This window comes from Trichosurus vulpecula, chromosome 4 (genome assembly GCF_011100635.1).
Source record: "Trichosurus vulpecula isolate mTriVul1 chromosome 4, mTriVul1.pri, whole genome shotgun sequence".
Taxonomy (NCBI): domain Eukaryota; kingdom Metazoa; phylum Chordata; class Mammalia; order Diprotodontia; family Phalangeridae; genus Trichosurus; species Trichosurus vulpecula.
This window is the reverse complement of record NC_050576.1, coordinates 28,825,483-28,846,254: the sequence shown is the minus strand read 5'-3', so window position 1 is coordinate 28,846,254 and position 20,772 is coordinate 28,825,483. Positions and strand designations below refer to the sequence as shown.

The window sequence follows — 20,772 nt, the reverse complement described above, 5'->3', positions numbered from 1 at the left end:
ATGAGATCACCAAGTGAAGTGGTATAGAGGGAGAAGAGAAGACGGCCTAGGACAGAGCCCTGGGGGACACTTATGGTTAGAGGGCATGATCTGGAGGAGGATCCAGCAAAGGGGAGAGAGAAGGGGCTGTCAGAGGCTGCAGAGAGGTCAAGGAGAAGGAGATTGCTAAATCCAATGGCCTTTTCTCAACTAAGAGATCATTGGAAACTTTAGAGCCATTGTGGTGGAATGATGAGGTCAGAAACTAGATTATAAGGGGTTGAGAAGAAAGGGAGACAGTTGTTAAAATGATCCAAGGATATGAACAGGCATTTTTCAGATGAAGAAATTAAAACTATAGTCATATGAAAAAAATGCTCTATATAGCTACTAATTTGAGAAACGCAAATTAAAATAACTCTGAGGTACCACCTCGTACCTATCCAATTGGCTAATATGACAGAAGAGGAAAATGAGAAGTGTTGGAGAAGATGTGGGAAAATTGGAACACTAATGCACTGTTAGTGGAGCTGTGAACTGATCTAAAACAATTCTGGAGAGCAGTTTGGAACTATGCCCAAAGGGCAATCAAACTGTGCATACCCTTTGACCCAGCAGTACCACTACTAGGTCTGTATCCCGAAAAGATCTTTTGTGATCTTTAGGGGAAATGACCCACATGTACAAAAAGAGCAGCTCTTTTTGTGGTGGCAAAGAATTGGAAATTGAGGGGATGACCATCAATTGGAGAATGGCTGAGCAAGTTGTGGTACGTGAATGTAATGAAATACTACTGTGCTATAAGAAATGATGAGGAGCTGGATTTCAGAAAAACCTGGAAAGACTTACATGAACTGATGCTGAGTGAGATGAGCAGAAGCAGAAAAACATTGTACACAGTAAAAGCAACATTGTTCGATGATCAGCTATGATTGACTTCGCTCTTCTCAGCAACACAATGATCCAGGACAATTCCAAAAGTCTCATGATGGAAAATGCTATCCACATCCAGAGAAAGAACTATGGAAACTGAATGCAGATCAAAGCAGACTATTTTCACTTTTGGGTAGGGTTTTATGCCTTTTCCCTTTTGTTCTCTTTTTTCTTTCACAACATGACTAAAGTGGAACTATGTTTACATGATTGAACATGTATAACCTATATCAGATTGCTTGCTGTCTTGGGGAGGGGGTTGGGAGAAAAAAATTTGGAACTCAAAATCTTATTTTAAAAATGAATGTTGGAAACTATCTTTACAAGTAATTGGAAAAAATAAAATACTATTTACAAAAAAATTTTTTTGAAGAAAGGGAGAAAAGAGGAATTAGAGACACCTATTGTAGATGGTTTTTTCAAGGAGTTTAGCTACAGGGACAGAAGAGATATAGGACAGTAGTTAAGGATGAAAGGAACAAGTGAGGGTTTTGTCAGGATAGAGCAGACATGGACATGTTTGTAAGCAGTAGGGAAGAAGCTAGTAGATAGGGAGAGATTGAAGATAGGTGAAAGAGTGGAGATGTCAGAGGGGACGGTCTGCTGGAAGGAACAGGATGACATAGGCTCACTTGTGTGGGTAGAGGGGCTCGTCTTGGCAAGAGAAAGAGAGTGGTGTGAAGGAGGAGAGAGCCACAGAAGGAATCTGAACGATGGAAGATGAGAAAGGGGAGAAGAGGGACCTCACAACGAAGAGCCTTGAGTTTTTTCTTTAAAACATGAGACAAGGTTTTCCGATGAGAGAGGGACACAGAGGTTTAGAAGAGTTTCTTTTTTTGTCTTAATATATCCTAAATACATCCTCAGAGACCAGCACCTCATCGATGTTTAATAAGGCCTTGTTGTCTGATTGCAGGAAATCTTTCAAAATAGAGGAACTCTACCTACTAAGGGCGCGCTCTACTTTGGAATAGTTCCAGTTGTTATGGAGTTTTTCAAAATCTGTCTTTCTGCAACTTCTGCTGTTCCTCGTTCTCTCCTTGGGGTCAAGCAGAACAAGTTTAGGTACTCATTAATATGACAACCATTCATATACTTGAATCAAACCAACAGGTATTTATTAAGTCCCTGCCATGTGCCAGGCACTGTGGTACTTCATCCAATCCTTTTATGGTGAGGTTTCTCTTTGTCACATTGTTCTCCCACAACTAAACCACAGTGTTCTAGATGTGGTCAGAGTAGAGGAGAATAAAATAAGAACTCTCAATTCCTTCATTCTAGACTAGAAGTTTTTAGTCTGGGGTTCATAAATTTTTAGAAAAATAACTCTATTTCATTCTAATTGACTTTTTTTGTAGTCTTATGTTTGTTTATATTTAAAAACATTCTGAGAAAAGATCCATAGACTTCACCAGACTGTCAAAGGAGTGCATGATATAAAAAAAAAAAGATTAAGGGTACTTGTTCTAGCAAGCAGGGCTAGAAAGAAGAAATAGGAGAAGACATTCCTGCTCTACCTATTTGCAGACCCTTTGGCCACAAATGTTGCGCATTGCATAGATTTTCAGACTTTCTGGCGTATTGATCAGTTATGTTGATTTTCCTCACCCTTTTTTATTGTTTTAAACTCACTTTGTTAGATTGGGATGACTTACTAGGGAAGGAAACTATGGTGGTGTAAAAACACAAGACCTCAATAAAGATATTTTTTAAAAGGACCCCCTTTATTTCCCTAGATTTTCAGCTTTAGCTTTTAAAATTTAATTGACTTGCCATCATCTCTAATAAAGCCAGTTTGATTTGGAGCATTTTTTTGAGATGCTGTGTACTAGCAATTTAGTTTTCTTTAGGGAGGAGGACTACTAGGTAGATAAATTTGAGGAATTAAAAATAATTTCTTTCTTAAATGCCATTACCAGTATGACTTTGTGTCTTTTTGGGATGTCAGCCAGCCCCATAGTAGGATGGACTAGTTACTCAAGATGAAACTTTAAAAAAGCCAGATGATAGGACTAGAAAATTGCAGACTAATCAAGATTTGAGCGTGTTACATCCACCACTATATTCCACCTTTGGAGGTGGAAGAGTCAGGATGAGCATGGCCTTTGGTGGTTTAAAATGGAAGAAGTTAGGACAACCAGGAAATTTGTCTTTGTTTGGTAGTGGGAGGCCAGCTGAGGCCCAGAAGCCACAGTATCCAGATGGTTTGCTTTGTTTTATTTTCTCAGTGGTCAAGGAAAACAGTCTTTAACAGCCAGCGATTCAGCCTTGAAACAAGATAGTTGAAAATAGATCACTATTTTGAATTGGAAGGGACCATCTTGTCCACCCTTGCTTGGCGGTTGTGTGGTATAATTGAACTGACTACTGTCCCTCTGATGCTTGCTGACTGCATAAATTTTGACAAGTCATATAACGTCCATGGGCTTTAGCTTCCTTATCTGTAGGATTAGGGAATTGTAGTAGCCTCTGAAGTCTCCCAGATTTAATCATATGATTCCCTACTTGAATCACTATCCCCTTTAAGACATCCCAACAAATGGTCGTCTCTCATTTACTTTAAGACCTTGAAAGAGGGGAACCCACAGTCCTCTAGGGCAGTGCATTCAACTTTAGGACATCTCTCAGAGGTCCAGAATTGAGGTCAGGCAGTTAGAAATAGTGCCACCAGAGAACAGAAATAGTAAAATAAAGGCTCACTCTCTTGTCTTACTGGGATGGGGCCTGTTTGTATTTCCTTCTGTCCTCTTAGACTTTATCTTGGGTGTGGGTGACTTTAGTTCCACAGCTGTGTGGAGGTGGAACAGTCAGCACTGGGGAAGAGGGCATCTGAGAGGCTAGTTTTAGTCCTGCTGGAACAGCAGCAGAGGATCTGGAATTACTTTTTGAAATTTCAGTCTTTGAAAATTTTTTTAAAATTTCGATTAAGTATTATTTTCTCTTCCTCTTACTTGCCCCCATGGAGGAGGGGGCCCCTTGTAACAAATATGCATAGTTAAACAAAACAGATTCCCACCTTGGCTGAGCAAATTATGGCATATGAATGTAACAGAGTACTAGTACAGTGCCAGGAAAAATAACTTAAGAAATGGGTTCAGAGAAACCTGAGTATCCTTGTCTGAAGAGAATGAAATAAGCAGAACTAGGGTAGCTTATACAATAACAACAACTCTTTCTAAAAGATAATATAAACAATGAGTTATATAATTTGAGCCACATTAATACTAGAAGGAGCAGGCATGTCAATTGATGCAAAAAAAAAAGTAATTTCATATTTTCTTTGAAATAAAAATGTTCATCCTGCCGTCTTTTTTTTCTCCTTGCACTGTGTCTGTTAATGCTGCTTCATCTTTCAAGGCATTCTTAAATTCCAGTCTTTCTAATGTGAAATATTTGTTCAATTGGTGAGTTTTAGATGACAAAATATTCAGTAGAATGTATGCTCTCTAAGGACAAGGTCCGTGTTATTTCTTTGGCATGTAGTGAATGCTTAACAAGAGCTTTTTTTGAATGAATGATTTCATCCATTCGAATACTCTGTCCAGTGATACACATTGCAGTCAGTCTGTGCAGCTCTTACCTGCCTTCTCCCCTCAGTCCCTACCAGACATGTTGTGGATTGTGCTGTGGACCTTCCAGCTGACTTCCTGACACTTCATGGATTACCAGGGAAACGGGCAGAGGCTGTCTGCCAGTTATCCCTTAGACTTGTTACATGATCAGCCTACCTTCTGTCCAGTACTGCATCTCTCCAAGGGCTTCCTTTACACTTCTTTTACACTTCTTCTTTTGTATAAATTTTAGTTGGTATTTAGGCCTCCCACCTACCTTTCCATTGCTCTTTGAATGACCCTCAGTTTTATTTCCTTGGAGACTTTGATGTGCCATGACTCATAGCTATAGTAAGCCTCCCTGTAAGAGTATTGATTGGTTTTTTTGGTTATTATTGCTATTTTGATAAGATAAACTTTGTTTCAGGAAGAAATTTGGAATCATTTAAAGCTTGATTCAGTCAGCATAATGTCAGTCCAAAACAATAATAGCTTGCATTTATGTAGCACTTGAAGGTTTGCACGTTGCTTTTACATGTATTCAGATTTGATCCTCACAACAAGCACGTAAGGTGCTGTTATTATCCCCATTTTACAAATGAGTAAATAGGTTGATAGAGGTTAAGTGACTTGCTCAGGGTCACACAACCAAGAAGGGCCCAAGGCAGGATTCAAACTCAGGTCTTTCTTACTGCAAGTCACTCTACCCACTGTACCACCTACATGCCTACAGCTAGCATCTTTAATAACTTGTCATGGGTTGGGAAATCCCTCTTCAGTTTATAACTCTGAAGGCCTTTTGTGACCATCTGAAGCCTCAACCTCTAGTCACAGGGACAGATAACTTGGCTATAACATTCCTGGGTGTCTTCAGTTTAGGATTTCTTTCTAGAATCATTCAGTAGATTTTATCTTCACTTTACCCTCACATTTTAATAGATCTGGGCAGTTTTCATTTATTATTTCTTGAAATGCAGTTTCCATTTTTTTATCATGCTTTTTCAGGGAATCTGAAAATTCCTAAATTATCTCTCCATCTGTTTTCCAGGTCAGTTTTTTATATTAGATATCTTCATTTTCTTTCTTTTCCCTCCTACCAGTCTTTTGGTTTCATTATAGCATTTCTTGTTTGTTATATGGAGTCATTGGTTTCTCTTATTTAATTTTTAAGGATTTCATTATTTGGGTAAAGTTTACCACTTTCTCTTTAAAGCTATTTTTAAGCCCTTTATAGATATTCTTGAAGTCCTCATGGAAAATCCGGGTTTTTTTCCTTTTACTTCCTGATATCAAGCTTCAATTTGTTTCTCTTCAACTTTTTTGCATTGCTCCAGGATGTAATCCTTTACCATTTCCAGCTTATTAATGTCTTTATTAAGTTATGGCTTCCCATTCTCTTAACAGAATACCTTTTATATTTTCTGTTGAGTACAGAGAGACTGTCACTTGCTTATTCCTGGAAACTGCCTCTCACTTCAGCCTAAGATTGAACTAGCTTTGGGGGCTGCACTTCACACTGTCAATAACTTGCAGTCCACCAGAGCCCTCAGATCTTTGACAGACAAGCCACAGTCTAAATGAGCCTTTCCCCCCTTCTGTTTCTGAAGTTGAGTTTTTTGAACCCAAATTTAAGACTTTACACTTAACATCTATTGAATTCAATCTTAACTGAATTCAAGCCACTATCTTTCTGGATCCTAACTTTGTCACCCACTGCTTTTGATATCCCTCCCAGCTATGTGTCACCTATAGATTTGATGAGCAAGCCGTCTATGCCTTTTCCAAATTCATTGATAAAAATGTGAAATAGCACAGGGCTAAGCACAGATCCCTGCTGCATTCCACTTGTTTCTGTTGTTGTTGGTTCAGTTGTGTCCAGTTCTTCGTGACCCCATTTGGGCTTTTCTTGGCAGAGATACTGGAGTGGTTTGTCATTTCCTTCTTCTGTTACAGATGAGGAAACTGAGGCAAAGAAGGGTAAGTGACTTGCTCAGAGTCACACAGCTAGTAATTGTGAGGCCAGATTTGAACTCAGAAGATGAGCTTTCCTGACTTCAGGCCCGGCACTCTATCCACTGTGACACCTAGCTACCCTAGAAACTTTGAATTAAGTTGACACTGAACCTGTTATTAACAGTTACTTTTTGAGTCTGACCATTCATCAAGGACTAGTTGTGTTATTTTCTAGTCTACATCTCTTCATCTTTACCACAAAAATTGATACTTTATCAATTGAATTTCCTTTGCATCTATATCAGTTCTCTTCAGACAACTCCCCTTATTCTTCCTCGTTGGAATTGTTTCTCTTTATGTCTTCAGAATTTTATTTTTGAGAATTATTCCCATCCCTCCTAAACCAACTTTCCTCATAGACTTTTTGTCCATGGCTTCTTACCTATGTTTCCTCTGAACCCTTTGAAATCTGTTTTTCTAACATCATGGGTCCTTGTAAGATTATACCTAACTTTTCTCTCATCCATCACAGGTCACATTTTCTCTCCACCATCACAGGGATTGGTCATGTCCAAGCTTCCCATAATTTCCACCCCAGCAACTATCTCTTCCTTAGAGATCAGATCCATGTAGAATTTCCCTCTGTTGGTTCTTCTACTCTTTGACAGATTATAATAATAATTGTTATTATTGTGTCAAGTCAGGAAGTAAATAACTTCTTTACTCGCGGCAGAGAGAGAACTTCGGCAGATGTCTAGAGAATTGAAGTACTCATCCCTGCTAAATCATTCTTTTGTGATTTGTTTCCCAAACTCTTCATCTTCAAAAACTCAAGGGACCCCCTGAAATTACTTTGCATATATTTTTCTTTATTTGCGTGCATGATCTTTTTATTTAGTGGAATATATTTTATTTGAAGCAAAACACTATTATGTTGTCTTTGTATTCCAAGATCCTTACCAGCACTTGGCACATCATAAATGAGTGTTGAATGAATGAAGTCATTTTCCTTCTCTGGTTGTTAATTTTCTTAAAACAAGTTTTTTGGATTACCTGATCACTAAAGATTCTTTAAAATTTTTTTTTTAATTTACATTAGTATCCTAGAATACTCATTTTATCCTTGAAATAAATAAAAGTGCCAGAATGTAAGCCAGATTTTTCCAGACCTGGCATATAATTTTCAAAGACTTTAAACAACTCCACCAATGATTATGAATCTTCTAGACACCAGAGACAGACATGTTAATATCTTTCACTTGGATTTGGCTACAGTAAAGAAGGAGGAGTGCCCTGTGAAAGGGAACGTGTTGACAGGTAAAAGAAACATTTTCTGATCAATATTTTCTTGTAGTAAATATTTATAAAGATTTATTTATAAAAATTTGTACTAGAAACCTTTGCCGTATGAATTAAGTGATCAATGAATGTTCCTGTTTTGTCTGCACAAAGCAGAAAACAAATTGCTAAGTAAGATACAGTAATAAATATGTCATAACTGATACTGATTTGGGCATCCTTTAGAATAGTACTTACTGCACATCCCTAATGCAGAGAGACAGATTTAAACTCCTCAGCCTCACTGAAGTTTGTTAGACTGGGACCCGGGAATGAAATGTGGTTATGAGCAGCCATCTTTGGGTCAGTAAAGGGCATTGGAGGAGCCTACATATTGAGAAGACAGCCTTGTTCTGCTCTCCCTTTCCCTCCAACCTGAGTCCCTCCTAAAAAAACCATTTTATTTTTTAAACTGGACACTTAAACACCAGAAAATCAATTGGAGTGCACAGTAGGCCAAAGGAGAAACAATGGGTAAGCCATTTCTAATTGTTGAGCCACAGTTTCCTCCCCTTTCAGAGGAGGGTTTAAATTAGAGTACCTCAGAGATTCCTTTCAGCTCTTAAGTCGATGATCAAATGAGGAAATAGTGTTCTATGCCAGCATGGGAGTTAGAAACAGAAGCAACTGCTTCGTATTTGATCCCAAAGATAATAAGGACCCAATGGAATTTATTGAGTGGGTGTTTGTGAATGTTTGGGTGAAGGGAGAGGGTTTGACATGGTCAGACTTAAACTTTAGGAAAATCCCTTTGGCTGTATTGTGTGGAGTAGGAAATAGATGCAGCAATACAACTTCTAAGCCTATATACCCCAAAACAATCAAAGAAAGAAGAAAGATACCCACATATGCAGAAATATTTCTAACAGGGTTTGGTTTGGTTTTTGTTTGTTTTTTTTTTTTTGTTATAGTAAAGAACTAGAAACTAAAGGGGTGGCTATCAACTGGAAAATGGCTGAACATATGGTATATGAATGCAATGGAATATTATTATTCTGTATGAAATAATGAAAGGGATGGCTTCAAAGAAATCTAGAAAAGACTTATGTGAACTAATGCAGAATGAAGTGAGCAGAAACAAGAGAACAATTTATATAAAAACTTTGTAAAGAAAAACAACTCTTTTTTTTGAGACTTTTTATCAATGCAATGAACAGCCGTAATTCCAGAGGATCATTGATGAAGCATGCTTCCTACCTCCTGAACTAAGTGATAGAGTAGGTTGTCAAAATGAGACATACATTTTCAAACATGGATAATATGGGAATTTGTTTTTGTTTTAAAAAAGTTTTGTTTTTCCTTTTTTTCCCAAGGGGAGGGGGTAGTGAGGAAAAAAGAGGCATTGGTTAGCAGTAGGGTTGCCCCAAAAACAGAAAAGAGAATCACTGAAGCATTTTTTTAAATAAATGGAAAACAAAGAAGGAGTTACAATTACTACAGATACTCAGGTTGGGGGTAAAGTGAGAACAGAAGGAAGTCCAGAAAGAAACACAAGTAGGATAGCCTTGAAAGTTGTGTGTTGAATTTATTATATACCTAAAAGAACAAGCAAGTTATATACATAGTAATTCACAGTTGCTTGTACAGTCCTTTCTTTCTGACCTTTGTTTATGAAAATGCATGTTTTATTTGATATTTGTTAAGAATTTTATTTTAAAATATTTTATTTATTTATATTAATATAATTTTTTAAAAGCAGTCCTGAGGGTCACTAATAGAGTAGTGGTTGTGAGTGGAAACAAAAGTACTTAATAAAAAGAGATGATGTGGAAGTAGAAATGACTAGATTTGGCAACTGATTGAATGTAAGGTGAGTGAGAGTGAAATATCTAATGTTGACATGGTGATTGGTGACTGGGAGCTCTTACCAGTAATAGGGAAGCTTGGAAGAGGGGAAGGTTTGGGGGAAAAGGTAATGAATTCCATTTTGAACGTGTTGAGTTTGAGGTTCACATAAGATAGTTTAAGATATCCAAGAAGCTGTTGGTGATGTAAGACTGTATGTAGTTTGAGAGAGAAGCTAGGAATGGATTTATATAGATGTGAGAATCCTTTGCATAGAGAATTTAACCAATGGGAGCTAGGGAGATAGTATAGAGAGAAAAGAGGACCCAATACAGTGCTTCAGGGGTCTCCCACAGCTAGTGGGCATGGCATGGGCACTCTGTCTCCATCAAAGACTGAGAAATAGCAGACAGATAAGAAGAGAACATTGTCATAGAAACCCAGAAAGGAGGGTGTTAGTGGGAAGGTAGTCCCAGCAGTGTCAAGTGCTATGGGAGGATTGAGAAAAAGTCCATTAATTGTATTTTGCAGTTAAGAGAAAGAAGTTTCAGTTGAATGATGAGGTTGGAAACCATATTGCCAAAGGTTTAGAAGAAAGCGAGAAGAGAGGAAGTGGTGGAAGAACAAAATAGAACCCTCTTAAGTTTAGTTGAGAAAGGAGGAGAAACTAGCAAACAGGTAGGAAAAGGGGAGTGAGGATGATAGTGACGGCAGTCACTTGAAGAAGCCAGGAGGAATCCTAGGCACTCAGTGGGAGAAATACCACAGATTTGTAGAGGGCCCAAGCTGTCCCACCACCACCTCTCCCTGCATGCCCTACCCTTTCCAGGCCTTAGGGCAGTGAACTTACTTGTGATTCCTGGCCAAATTTCAGAACGTATTATTAAAAGGGTGTTGTGAACACCAAGGAAAGGAAACAGTGATTAGGAAGACCCAACATAGCTTCAAAGAACTCAGTTCTTTTGACAGGTTACTAGAGTAGCATATCAAGAAAATGCTGTCTGTATAGTTTACTATTACTACTACTCCTACTACTACCACCACCACCACCACCACCACCACTACCCCAGTAATTAGCACTTATATATTATAAGCTTTTCAAAGCCTATTTTTAAGTTTATAATTTATATTTAGCAATTTTTCTTTTAAAATTTTGAGCTCCAAACGCTTTCTCCCTCCTACCCATTGAGAAGATAAGCAATATGATATCGATTATATATGTGAAATCATGCAAAACACATTTCCATATTAGCCAATTTTTTTAAAGGAAGAAAATTGTACTTCAGTTTGTACTCAGTTCATCACTTTTCTCTCCGGAGGTGGATAGCATTTTTTCATTATGAGGCCTTTGGAATTGTCTTGGTTATTGTATTGATCAGAGTTACCAAGTATTTCGCAGCTGATCATCATTATAACATTGCTGTCACTGTGCACAATGATCTCCTGGTTCTTCTCACTTCACTTTGCATCATTTCATATAGGTCTTCCATGGTTTTCTGAAACCACCCTCCTCTTCATTTCCCATAGCACAGTATTAGTATTCCAGCAAAATCTTATGCCACAACTTGTTCAGCCATTCCCCAATTAATGAGCATCTTCTCAATATATAATTCTTTGCCACCACAAAGAGAGCTCTATAAATATTTTTTACACATAGGTCCTTTTTCTTTGATCTCTTTGGGATTGGACCTAGTAGTGGTATTGCTGGGTCAAAGGGTATGCAGTTTTTTAGGCCTTTGGGCCCAGTTCCAAATTGTTCTCCAGGTACCTTCAGAGTTGTTTAAACTTGCATTTCTCTCACCATTAATGATTAGAATACTTTTTGTATGATTTATAGATAGCTTTGATTTCTTCTTCTGAAAACTACCTGTTTATGTCCTTTGACCATTTATCAGAGAGTGGCTCTTATTTTTATAAATTTAACTTGATTCTATATTCAGTATGTATTTTAGAAATGAGGCTCTTATCAAAGAAGCTTGCTGTAAGATTTTTGGAGATTACTTCATTGTCTGTGGTACCTTTTGGCAAAATAGATTATCATTTGATTATCACTTTTAGTTAGGTCTGTTTTTACTTTTGCTTTGTCTGAGATCATGATTGCTACCCTTGCCTTTTCTTTTAGTTTAGATTAGATTCTGTTCCAGCCCTTTATTTAACTCTCTGTGTGTGTCTTTCTGTTTCAAGCATGTCTCTTGTAAATAACATATTGTTAGATTCTGGTTTCTAATCCATTCTGCTGTCTGCTTCCATTTTATGTGTGAGCTCATCCCATTCGCATTCACAGTTATGACTATTAACTATGTTTTTCACTCCATCCCATTTTCTTCTATTTCTTCTTCTCTCTCTTTTCATCCTGACCCTCCCCAAACATCTGTTTAGCTTCTAACCACTGCCTCTCTGGATCTCTCCTCCCTTTTATCCCCTTCTTTTCCTTTTTCCCTATTGAGTAAGTTATATTTTTATATACAACTTATGTGTGTATATATATTCTTACCTCTTTGAACCAATTCTGATGACGGTGAGGTTCAAGCATTACCTGCCACCCTCCTCAGTTTCCCCCTCCCTTGGAAAAGCTCTTCCTTGAACCCTTCTTTTATGTGAGAATGTTTTCCTCATTCTACCTCTTCCTTTTCTCTTTCTCACCCCTTCATTTTTAAAAGATTTACCTTCTTATGCTTCTGAGTCTTGTGTTTGAATATCACATTTTCTGTTCAGCTTGGTTTTTTCATCAGGAATGTTTGAAAATCCTCTATTTCATTAACTGTCCATTTTTTCCCCTTGAAGAATAATATTCAGTTTTACTGAGTAAGTCATTCATGATTATAATCCTACCACCTTTGCCTTCCAGAATATCAAATTCCGAGCCCTCTCCTCCTTTAATGTGGTAGCCGTTAAATCTGGTTCTTAGAAAACTTTTTGGCCTAGGAGCTCTGGAATTTGGCTATAACATTCCTGGAAGTTTTCATTCTGGGATCTCTGGGTGATCCGTGGATTCTTTCAATTTCTATTTTACCCTCTAGAGCTAAGATGATATGGCAGTTTTCCGTGATGATATGATGTTTAGGTCCTTTCTTTGATCATGGCTTTCAGTAGTCCAGTATTCTTAAATTAGGACCTCGGTAGTCTGGAGAACGCTCGGAGGCAGACAAAATCCTTCAAGGTCATACTTACACTATTGGTAGACAGAACTGTTGCTTTAGCCCAAGGGAGAGAAGACTTCTTTAGCCAGGAGGCAGATTTCTTGTATTCAGAAGTCTGTCCTGAGATTTGTTCTGCTTGGTCCCAGACGGAAAAAACTATGGACAGTGGATTTGGAAGCCACAGAGAGGCAAATTTGGGCTTGATTTCAAAAAGTACTTTCAAAGAATTAACCTATCCCAAAGTGGGGGCAGCTAGGTGGCTCAGTGGACAGGGCCTGGAGGCAGGAAGACTCATCTTCCTGAGTTCAGATCCAGCCTGTGTGACCCTGGACAAATCACTTCACCCTGTTTGCTTCAGTTTCCTCATCTGTAAAATGAGCTGGAGAAGGAAATGGCAAACCCCTCCAGTCAGTACCTTTGCCAAGAAAGCCCCACATGGGGTCATGAGGAGTAGGACACGACTGAAATGACTCAACAAGAATTCCAAAGTAGACTGGGTTCCTCAGGAGCTGATGAATCTCCCTCCCTGGTGGGAGCAGGAGGCTCACCACCCCCACCTCCACCACGTTCAGCCCTAACTAGGTGTCCAGGCAGCCAGGGCCTGGAGGCAGGGGAGTGGGCTCTCTTCCTCTCCCTGGAACACTTCAGCCCACTCTGTTCTTGTAGCTCTCTGTTTGCCTTTTAAACATCTTTGGTTTTTTTTTTTTTAATGCTGTATACAACACAGATTTGAAGCTTCATGTGCAGGACCCTTTTTTGTTGATTGAAATATCCATGCATTTCCTATTGCCTTTTTAGTTGTTCAAGATTGTAACTCTCCTGAGGGGACTGTGTTTCACTTGCACACAGGTAACATCACCAGAAGGATTTTGGTGGTGGACGTGATGGGCTTTTGCAATTTTCGAGTACTCGAGAATTTGTGGAATAATGAACTAATTTAATGGAATGCAGACCTGTTAATTAGGTCCATGTAAGCTCTAGGTATTAGTTCATTTTTACCATTGATTTATTGCAGCACCAGAAATGAATGTCTAAGTTAAATAAACGGTTCTTATGGGGAATTGCTTCAGTAAAAATCCTTGCCAGTTTTTGTTAGGAGTTTGTTTTGTGCTTCATAAGTAGGTCAGAGATCTAACCAGGGAATCATTTCCTGGCTTTCAGGTTTAGGTTGGAGGGAAGAGTAATACGTCAGCAAAAATAATGACTCGTCATAGGCAAATGACTAGTCCTTTTTCTCTTTAAATTCAGGAGCAAGTCCCTGTCCCGGTTTATCATCCAACTCCAAGCCAAACTCGGCTGGCAACACAGCTGACTGAAGAAGAGCAAATCAGAATAGCCCAGAGGATAGGCCTGATCCAGCATCTGCCTAAAGGAGTGTATGACCCTGGAAGAGATGGGTCAGAAAAGAAGATCCGGGAGTGAGTTGTTTTGCTTTCCTAATGTACATGAATGGGAAAGGTCTCCTTTCAGTAACAGCTCAGCCCCTACTGTACAGATTCTCCCTTGTTTTGGGAAGTCAGGTGTGGATTGTCACACTAAAAGATATTCCATGTATAAGAGTATGTGGATTGGGCAATTAAAATCTTTTATAATAATAACTGAAATTTATGTAGCATTTTACATGTATCTCGTTTGAACCTCAGAATGAAGTAACGTGGGTATTATTCCCATTTTACAGGTCAAGGTACTGAGGCTTAGAAAGCTTCAGTGACTTGACCATGAGTACACAGCTAGTATTAAAGGTTGGATTTGAACCCAGGTCTTCTGACACCAGATTTAATACTATCCATTATGACATGCTGCCTCACTTAACCTTGTCTTTACAAAGACAAGACTGAGAAAAGCATTTTACCTTGCATCCTTGTGTCTTTGTATTGGTTGTCCCCCTACCTAAAGTGCATTTCTTCCTCATCTCATCAGGACCCTTCAACTCCTAGTGTTCTCTTTTCCTAATTACCTGTTATTTAGTAGATAAAGAGATATACATACAGATATATGGCGAGTGTATCCACACATTTCCCTCTTAGAATGTAAGGTCCTTGAGAGTAAGGATTGTTTTACTCTCTGTATTTGTATACTTGGTGCCTGGCACATACCATTTATTTAATAAATACTTGTTGATAAATTGAACTTTAAGTAAAAAAATAAGTGCATAGATGCTGTGCCTGCTACCTAGAATTCTTGTGGAAGAAACGGGCATGATGAAAAAAAAAGTAGCTTCCTTATTTTCAGATGAAGAAATAGGATTGGGGCCTGCTGTGTATCATAGAGCTGGAGTCCTTAAAGAAGAGAGCTTTCCTCAGTGAGAGCCCTTCAACTCAGTGAATGTTTATCCGATACTTTTAATGACAGAAAAATTTATAGATAAGACAAACAAATGATTGATAAATTATACTGGGGGGAGCAGCACATTGTTCTCAAGGTTGATTAAAAAAAGAAAATGAACCACCATATACCCTCAAAAACCCTTTTGCTATAAAACTAGGAGCCCTAATAAGGCCAGCTACCAGAATCCGTTAAATTGACTTTATAGGTTGATAGCAAATTTGTCAGAAGAGGCCTAGTGTCATTGGTTTCTGTAGCTGGACATTTGTCTGTTTACTTGAGCCACATGAAACCTGTTTTAAAAAAATGTACTGAGAATATAGCACTGTCAGGCCAGATAGGATCTTTACAGACCAGTTCGTCTGTGTGTCCTCCAGTACACCTAGCCCAACCTTTTGTCCATTTGTTTGCCTGAGGACTTTTGGGTATCTCTAATCAGAGAAAATTCTCTTCTCATGTTCCTCACATACACTGTGGGATTAGGCTGCTTCATTAATCAGGCCTAGAAGGTAGAGGCTGAGAAGGTTAGTGGGGCTTTGCAGATTTAATCCATAACGTACCCCCCCCCCCCAGGTAAGTAGGTTAAAATGAGCAGCCATGTTTTTCTAGATAGTTTTAAAAAATGATCCTCATACAGTCAAGCAACTGAGAGTAGAACTTAGGTTTTCTTCCAGTCCAGCCCGTACGTTTGCCTTGTGCTCAGTACAGTAAGCTAAATAGTAGTACCAAACATATTTCTGGTGTCTTAAGGGGGAGGGAGGGAGAAAGGGGGTAAGCATTTACATAGTACATACTATGTACCAAGAATTGTATTCAGTGCTTTTTAAAAAACATTGGCTCATTTGATTGATACTTTAAGGTTCATGACACACTTTTATAGACCATAGCTCATTGCATTGTCATCTGAGCTCTGAACAAGGCACTGAATATGGTGTTATCTCCGTTTGATTGGAAATCAAAGAGAGGAAGCAGTTTCACTGTGGTCACAGCTAATGAATTTTGGAAGCAGATTTGAATCCTGGCCTCTCTTGGTTTTGTGTAGAGCACTTTATGCTGTACTTTAGTTATCTTACAGAATTTGATTTACTAGTGAATGTTGCTGATTAAATTAAATCAAGTTACTGAATCGAGATTTTCCTTTATTAAGTCTTACAGGATTCTCAGTTCTCTTTTCATCTGTAGCTGTTTAACTTAGTTTAGTTTGTTTGAAGTGTCTTTCTTGGGGCAGCTAGCGCAGTGAGTAGAACACCAGCCCTGGAGTCAGGAGGACCTGAGTTCAAATCCAGCCTCAGACACTTGACACATGTACTAGCTGTGTGACCTTGGGCAAGTCACCTAACCCCAATTGCCCTGCCTTCCCTGCCCCCCCCCCATGAAGCGTCTTTCTGACACCTGCCTCTTGAGTGACAGATTGGCTGAAAAAATGTAATGTGTTGACATCGGGAAACAACTTGACACTTGGTTATTCGGAGATCCACAGGCAGAGGAAATGATTTTATGACTTAAGAAATTTTAGAACTGGAAGGATCCTCTTAAATAAGGAACTTAAGGTCCACAGGGATAAGTAACCCCATAGACAGCTACCCAGAAAGTCCTCACATGGAAGAGAGATTAGACTTGTTCATTTTGGCCCTAGAGGACAGAACTAGGAGTAATGACGGATGGATATTACAAAGAGGCAAATTAGGCTCGGTATGGGCTGTCCAGAAATGAAATGGTCTCTCCCAGAAGGCAGCAAGCTCCCTGTAACTGAAGATCATCTATGTAGAATTTTAAGAACTTTACACCCATCATCTCATGTGAGTGCCACACTTCCTCTGTGAAGTAGGCATTGCATAGGGTATTTTAGAGATGAGGAAACCGAGCCTCAGGAGGGGCTGTGCTAACTTTTAAGATCGTCATTCTCATCTCTAGCCACATGAAAAGCATCCTAAGTTAGCACCGTTCTTCAACCTTCTTTCTTATTTCCCCCTTCTAGGTGTGTGATCTGTATGATGGACTTTGTTTATGGGGACCCCATCCGGTTTCTGCCGTGCATGCACATTTATCACCTGGACTGTATAGACAACTGGCTCATGAGGTCCTTCACGTGCCCGTCCTGCATGGAGCCAGTGGATGCAGCACTGCTTTCCTCCTATGAGACTAACTGAGCCTTGGCTTCTCTTCTGACGATCAAGGGAGCCAAGGCTTTGGATGGTTTTGATCTTTTGTCACTGAGCCCGCAGAGCCAGGGAGCAGGAATTAAGATCATGCACAAAAGTCATTTCCTAAAAATTCCTGAATGGCTGCAGATCCTGGAAAAAGTCCATGATATTTTAGAGGCCAGAGGAGCGAGTAGGAAGGTATTTTTACATAAAGCCTTGACCCAGTGTTTAACTATAATTGTACTTGGTCTTGTTACTATCCCAGTGCATAGGAATTGTGTAAGTGTTGCAGCAGCCGTAGATGTTTAAATTGTGTGTATTGAAGATTTTATTAGGAGCAAGGTAGGGGTTATTTTTCCTAAATGAAATAACTTTCATTCCCTCCCCCCATTCTTTTCACAAGTTGCTAGCATTTGGGTCAAGGTTTTCTTAAAAGCTACATTTTATAACACTGGCACAAAGAAGTAGTTTTAAGCTTGTTTGCACAGTTCTTTTTTCCATTGGAGATGGAATCCATTGCCTTAGGTCTTTTTAAATAGTGTATTGTTATTGTTGGGGCTGCCTCTATGCTTGAAAACCAGTTTATTTATAACCTGTTAAAAGTGCTACGTTCTGTTTGCAGTTAGGATTATGCAGAATTTAAAGGGATCTCCTAGCTCTTAAGCAGACTGAGATGCACTATCCCTTTTCTATTTTTTGAAAAAAGAAAGAGACTTAATATGAGGACAGACATCAACCCAAGGAAAATGATTTTAATATTTACTCAGTCCAGGGTTTTGCTTAATTCGTATGACTATTTGCATGGTAAACATTAAAATTTTGAGCAGACTTAAAATGTTAAGGCCTTCGAGCTCGAATTAGACCACTGTGCTGTAGGACATGAAGGGAGACCCCACAGGGGTGAGTATTACAAGAAAAAAAGATTCCCAGTTGTGACTTGGGTCATTGCTTCCTCCCTCTCCCATAAAGACTTGTCGTCTTGGACCTTAGCAAAAGGATACTGCATCTCGAGTTACTGTAGTTCTGAGGTTCTTGAAGTAAATAAACCGGATCTCGATCTCTGTTTGAAGGTGTCTGTTTAGTCCTGCTGCTGACCAGGCCAGCAGAGGGAAATAATAAGGCAGATGTTTCTTGTGTTATTTTGCACACCAATGCCGAGTTTGTATAGCCACATGACTTCATGGTTGTGATCTCAAGAAAGAAGGAATTTCTCCTTCATCTGTTTCTTGCAGCTAATCTAAGAATGCAAGAAATCTCTAAGCTCCTGAAGTGTTTCTAGTAGAGACAGTCTCGTACAGATGTGGTCGTCATCTTTTTCTCTAGTTAGCATGTGTTCGTGTTTCCTTATCGTACTCTACTGTGACTTTTAGACGTCCGGCTCCACACTGGCCCTGCAGTTACCCATCTTAGATCAGCAGAAAGAGATGCAGTCTCAACTTAACCCAAAGGAATCAGGAAGTGTTTCTGACTATTTTGTTTGGAATTGAGTCTTTTACCTAACATTTTTATATTGTCAAACACACAGACTTGAAGGAGCCTCTGTGCTTAGATTCTAGAGGAGTGAAATATATCATAAGTACTTTCTAAAAAGGTTTGTCCATGAATGCAGGAGGGTCTCCACATGATTAATTTTTTCCCCTATTAATCCATAATGGAAAGACATGAAGGTGAATTTGAGAAAAGTGTAAAAGAAATTCTAGTATCAGGTCCATTTAAATTGTTAGCCGTGTCTCTTGGTCGAATTTTTTATTTATTAATTCAGATACACCCAATTACCTAAAACAAATCTGAGAAGAAACAGCTGAAGTTGTGCAATATTTTCAGTGATGATACTTTTTTTTTATCATTGTGTGTTTTTCTATATAAACGCGATGCCCATGTCATTAAGTATTATAGCCAGATTTTCTTTTTCTTGATTGTTAAAATTGGCAAAAAAATGAACTTTCATTTTTAAACGTCTTTTATGTTGCTCTTTGTCATTATTTATTCTAAGGCTTGATTAGGAAAAGTTTGGAAGTCCTATTGAAGTGACTGGTTCCTGAGTTGAATGCTTTTTTTTTAGGCACTTTGTATTGTTAAACTTTATTTTGGTCTCCTTATACCATGTTAAGAACCATAAACCTCTGCTTTTACTAAGTTGTTAAATAAAGTTATAACAGTTATAAAGGGCTAAAGTTAGAATTGATTCCATCAAGAATATCCCCCTCCTTCTCCTCCAAAAAAGCAACCCTTCATTTTCAAACAGTGGTGTGTAAATTTAACAAATAAATTAATTGCTTTTGAAACCCTAGGTAAAATGCTGTTGTATAGTAGCCATTCCATTTATGTGGCATGGATTATAGGGCCACCAGATGTCCCAAGAATATCGAACATACAGATAGGTTTAGATTTCTGTAGCCAAATCTAAATTGTCATTATCTTTGGTGTGTTTCCATCCATGGTAAAAGGAGGTTAGGCCTAATTGAGAAACTTAGTTACAATTAACTGCATATGAACTGTTGCATTTAAAAAGGCCTTAGAAGGAGAAAAAAAAAAAGCTTGATACATAAAGAGTAAAATCAGATACTTATACAGGCCAATAAGCCAGCATTTTCAGGGAATGAAGCTTAATCTAGAAGGTCCCTTGTGGGAGATGGGACAGAGAGGATTCCTGAGGCTGAAATCTCTTCTGAATCAAGAAATGCTTTAGGTACCTAGAATTTGGGCCATATATGCCTTCCTCTATCTTGTAGATAAATCTGTTTTTGGAGAGGCTGGACTTGGTAGGGACTGTGGAAGTCATATAGTCCATTCACACTCATTTTATGGAAAAGGAAATTCAGATCCAGCAAAATGAATTGCCCAAGGCTCTCATAGTTAGCTGTTGCCTGAACTAGAACTTTGATTCAGTGTTCTTACTATAATAAGAAGTCACAATTATTATAGTGCTTACAAAGTGTTTTCCTCGTGCCAGGAAGTGTGGAGATACAAAGACCACAACAAAACAGCCCCTGGGGAGAAATAAGTCTATACAAAATAGGTTGGGAATGGGAGGATTAGAAAAGGTCTCCTGGAAGGGAAGCATCCCAAGTGGCCTAGATGAGCAGAGACCATTCCAGGTGTCCCTCAGGGATGACCTGTGTAGAGGCATGGAGCTGGCAGAAGGGAACAATAAAGAATGCTGGAGAATCCAGGAACAGAGTAACATGAAATCAGCCTGGGACCTGGGAAGTCACGGAAGCTGAGGGTCTTCTCCAAGTTCATGGTTCTCTCCACCATACCACTTACTGTATACTAATGAAGTCTCCATTGGTCATCAGCTTAATAATAACAGTACTTTCTGTCCTTGCCTCTGGAGTCTGAGAAAGTGACTGTAAAATACAGGGATGTGTCAATTAGTGAGTCCTCTAGGAACAAAATGCCTTTATAGAGGCATGCAGCAACCTGTGTGAGTCCCTGTGGAGGTGCAAGAATTGGGCTGGGCAGATACGGGGATGGCCTCTACCTTGATTCAAGCACCCCTTTGCCACCCACATCAAAACAAGTAAGGATTTTGGTATCAGCGATTTAAACTTCTTGACTGACCCACTTGGGTATTTCAGTCATTTTGCTGCCTCACGCAGTATTTGCATTTTAAACCTTGAT

The 20,772-nt window shown here is 38.9% G+C and overlaps 1 protein-coding gene across 1 annotated transcript in view; it reads left to right on the top strand.

Annotated features, from left to right (window-relative positions):
- RNF11 (ring finger protein 11) overlaps positions 1-19,314 on the top strand; it is a 73,458-nt gene extending 54,144 nt beyond the window's left edge. Inside the window, exons 2-3 of the mRNA XM_036757350.1 lie at positions 13,928-14,097; positions 16,983-19,314. Coding sequence (XP_036613245.1) covers positions 13,928-14,097; positions 16,983-17,154 — 342 coding nt within the window. The 3' untranslated portion in view covers positions 17,155-19,314. The remainder of the gene's footprint in view (positions 1-13,927; positions 14,098-16,982) is intronic.
- The last annotated feature ends 1,458 nt before the right edge of the window (positions 19,315-20,772 follow it).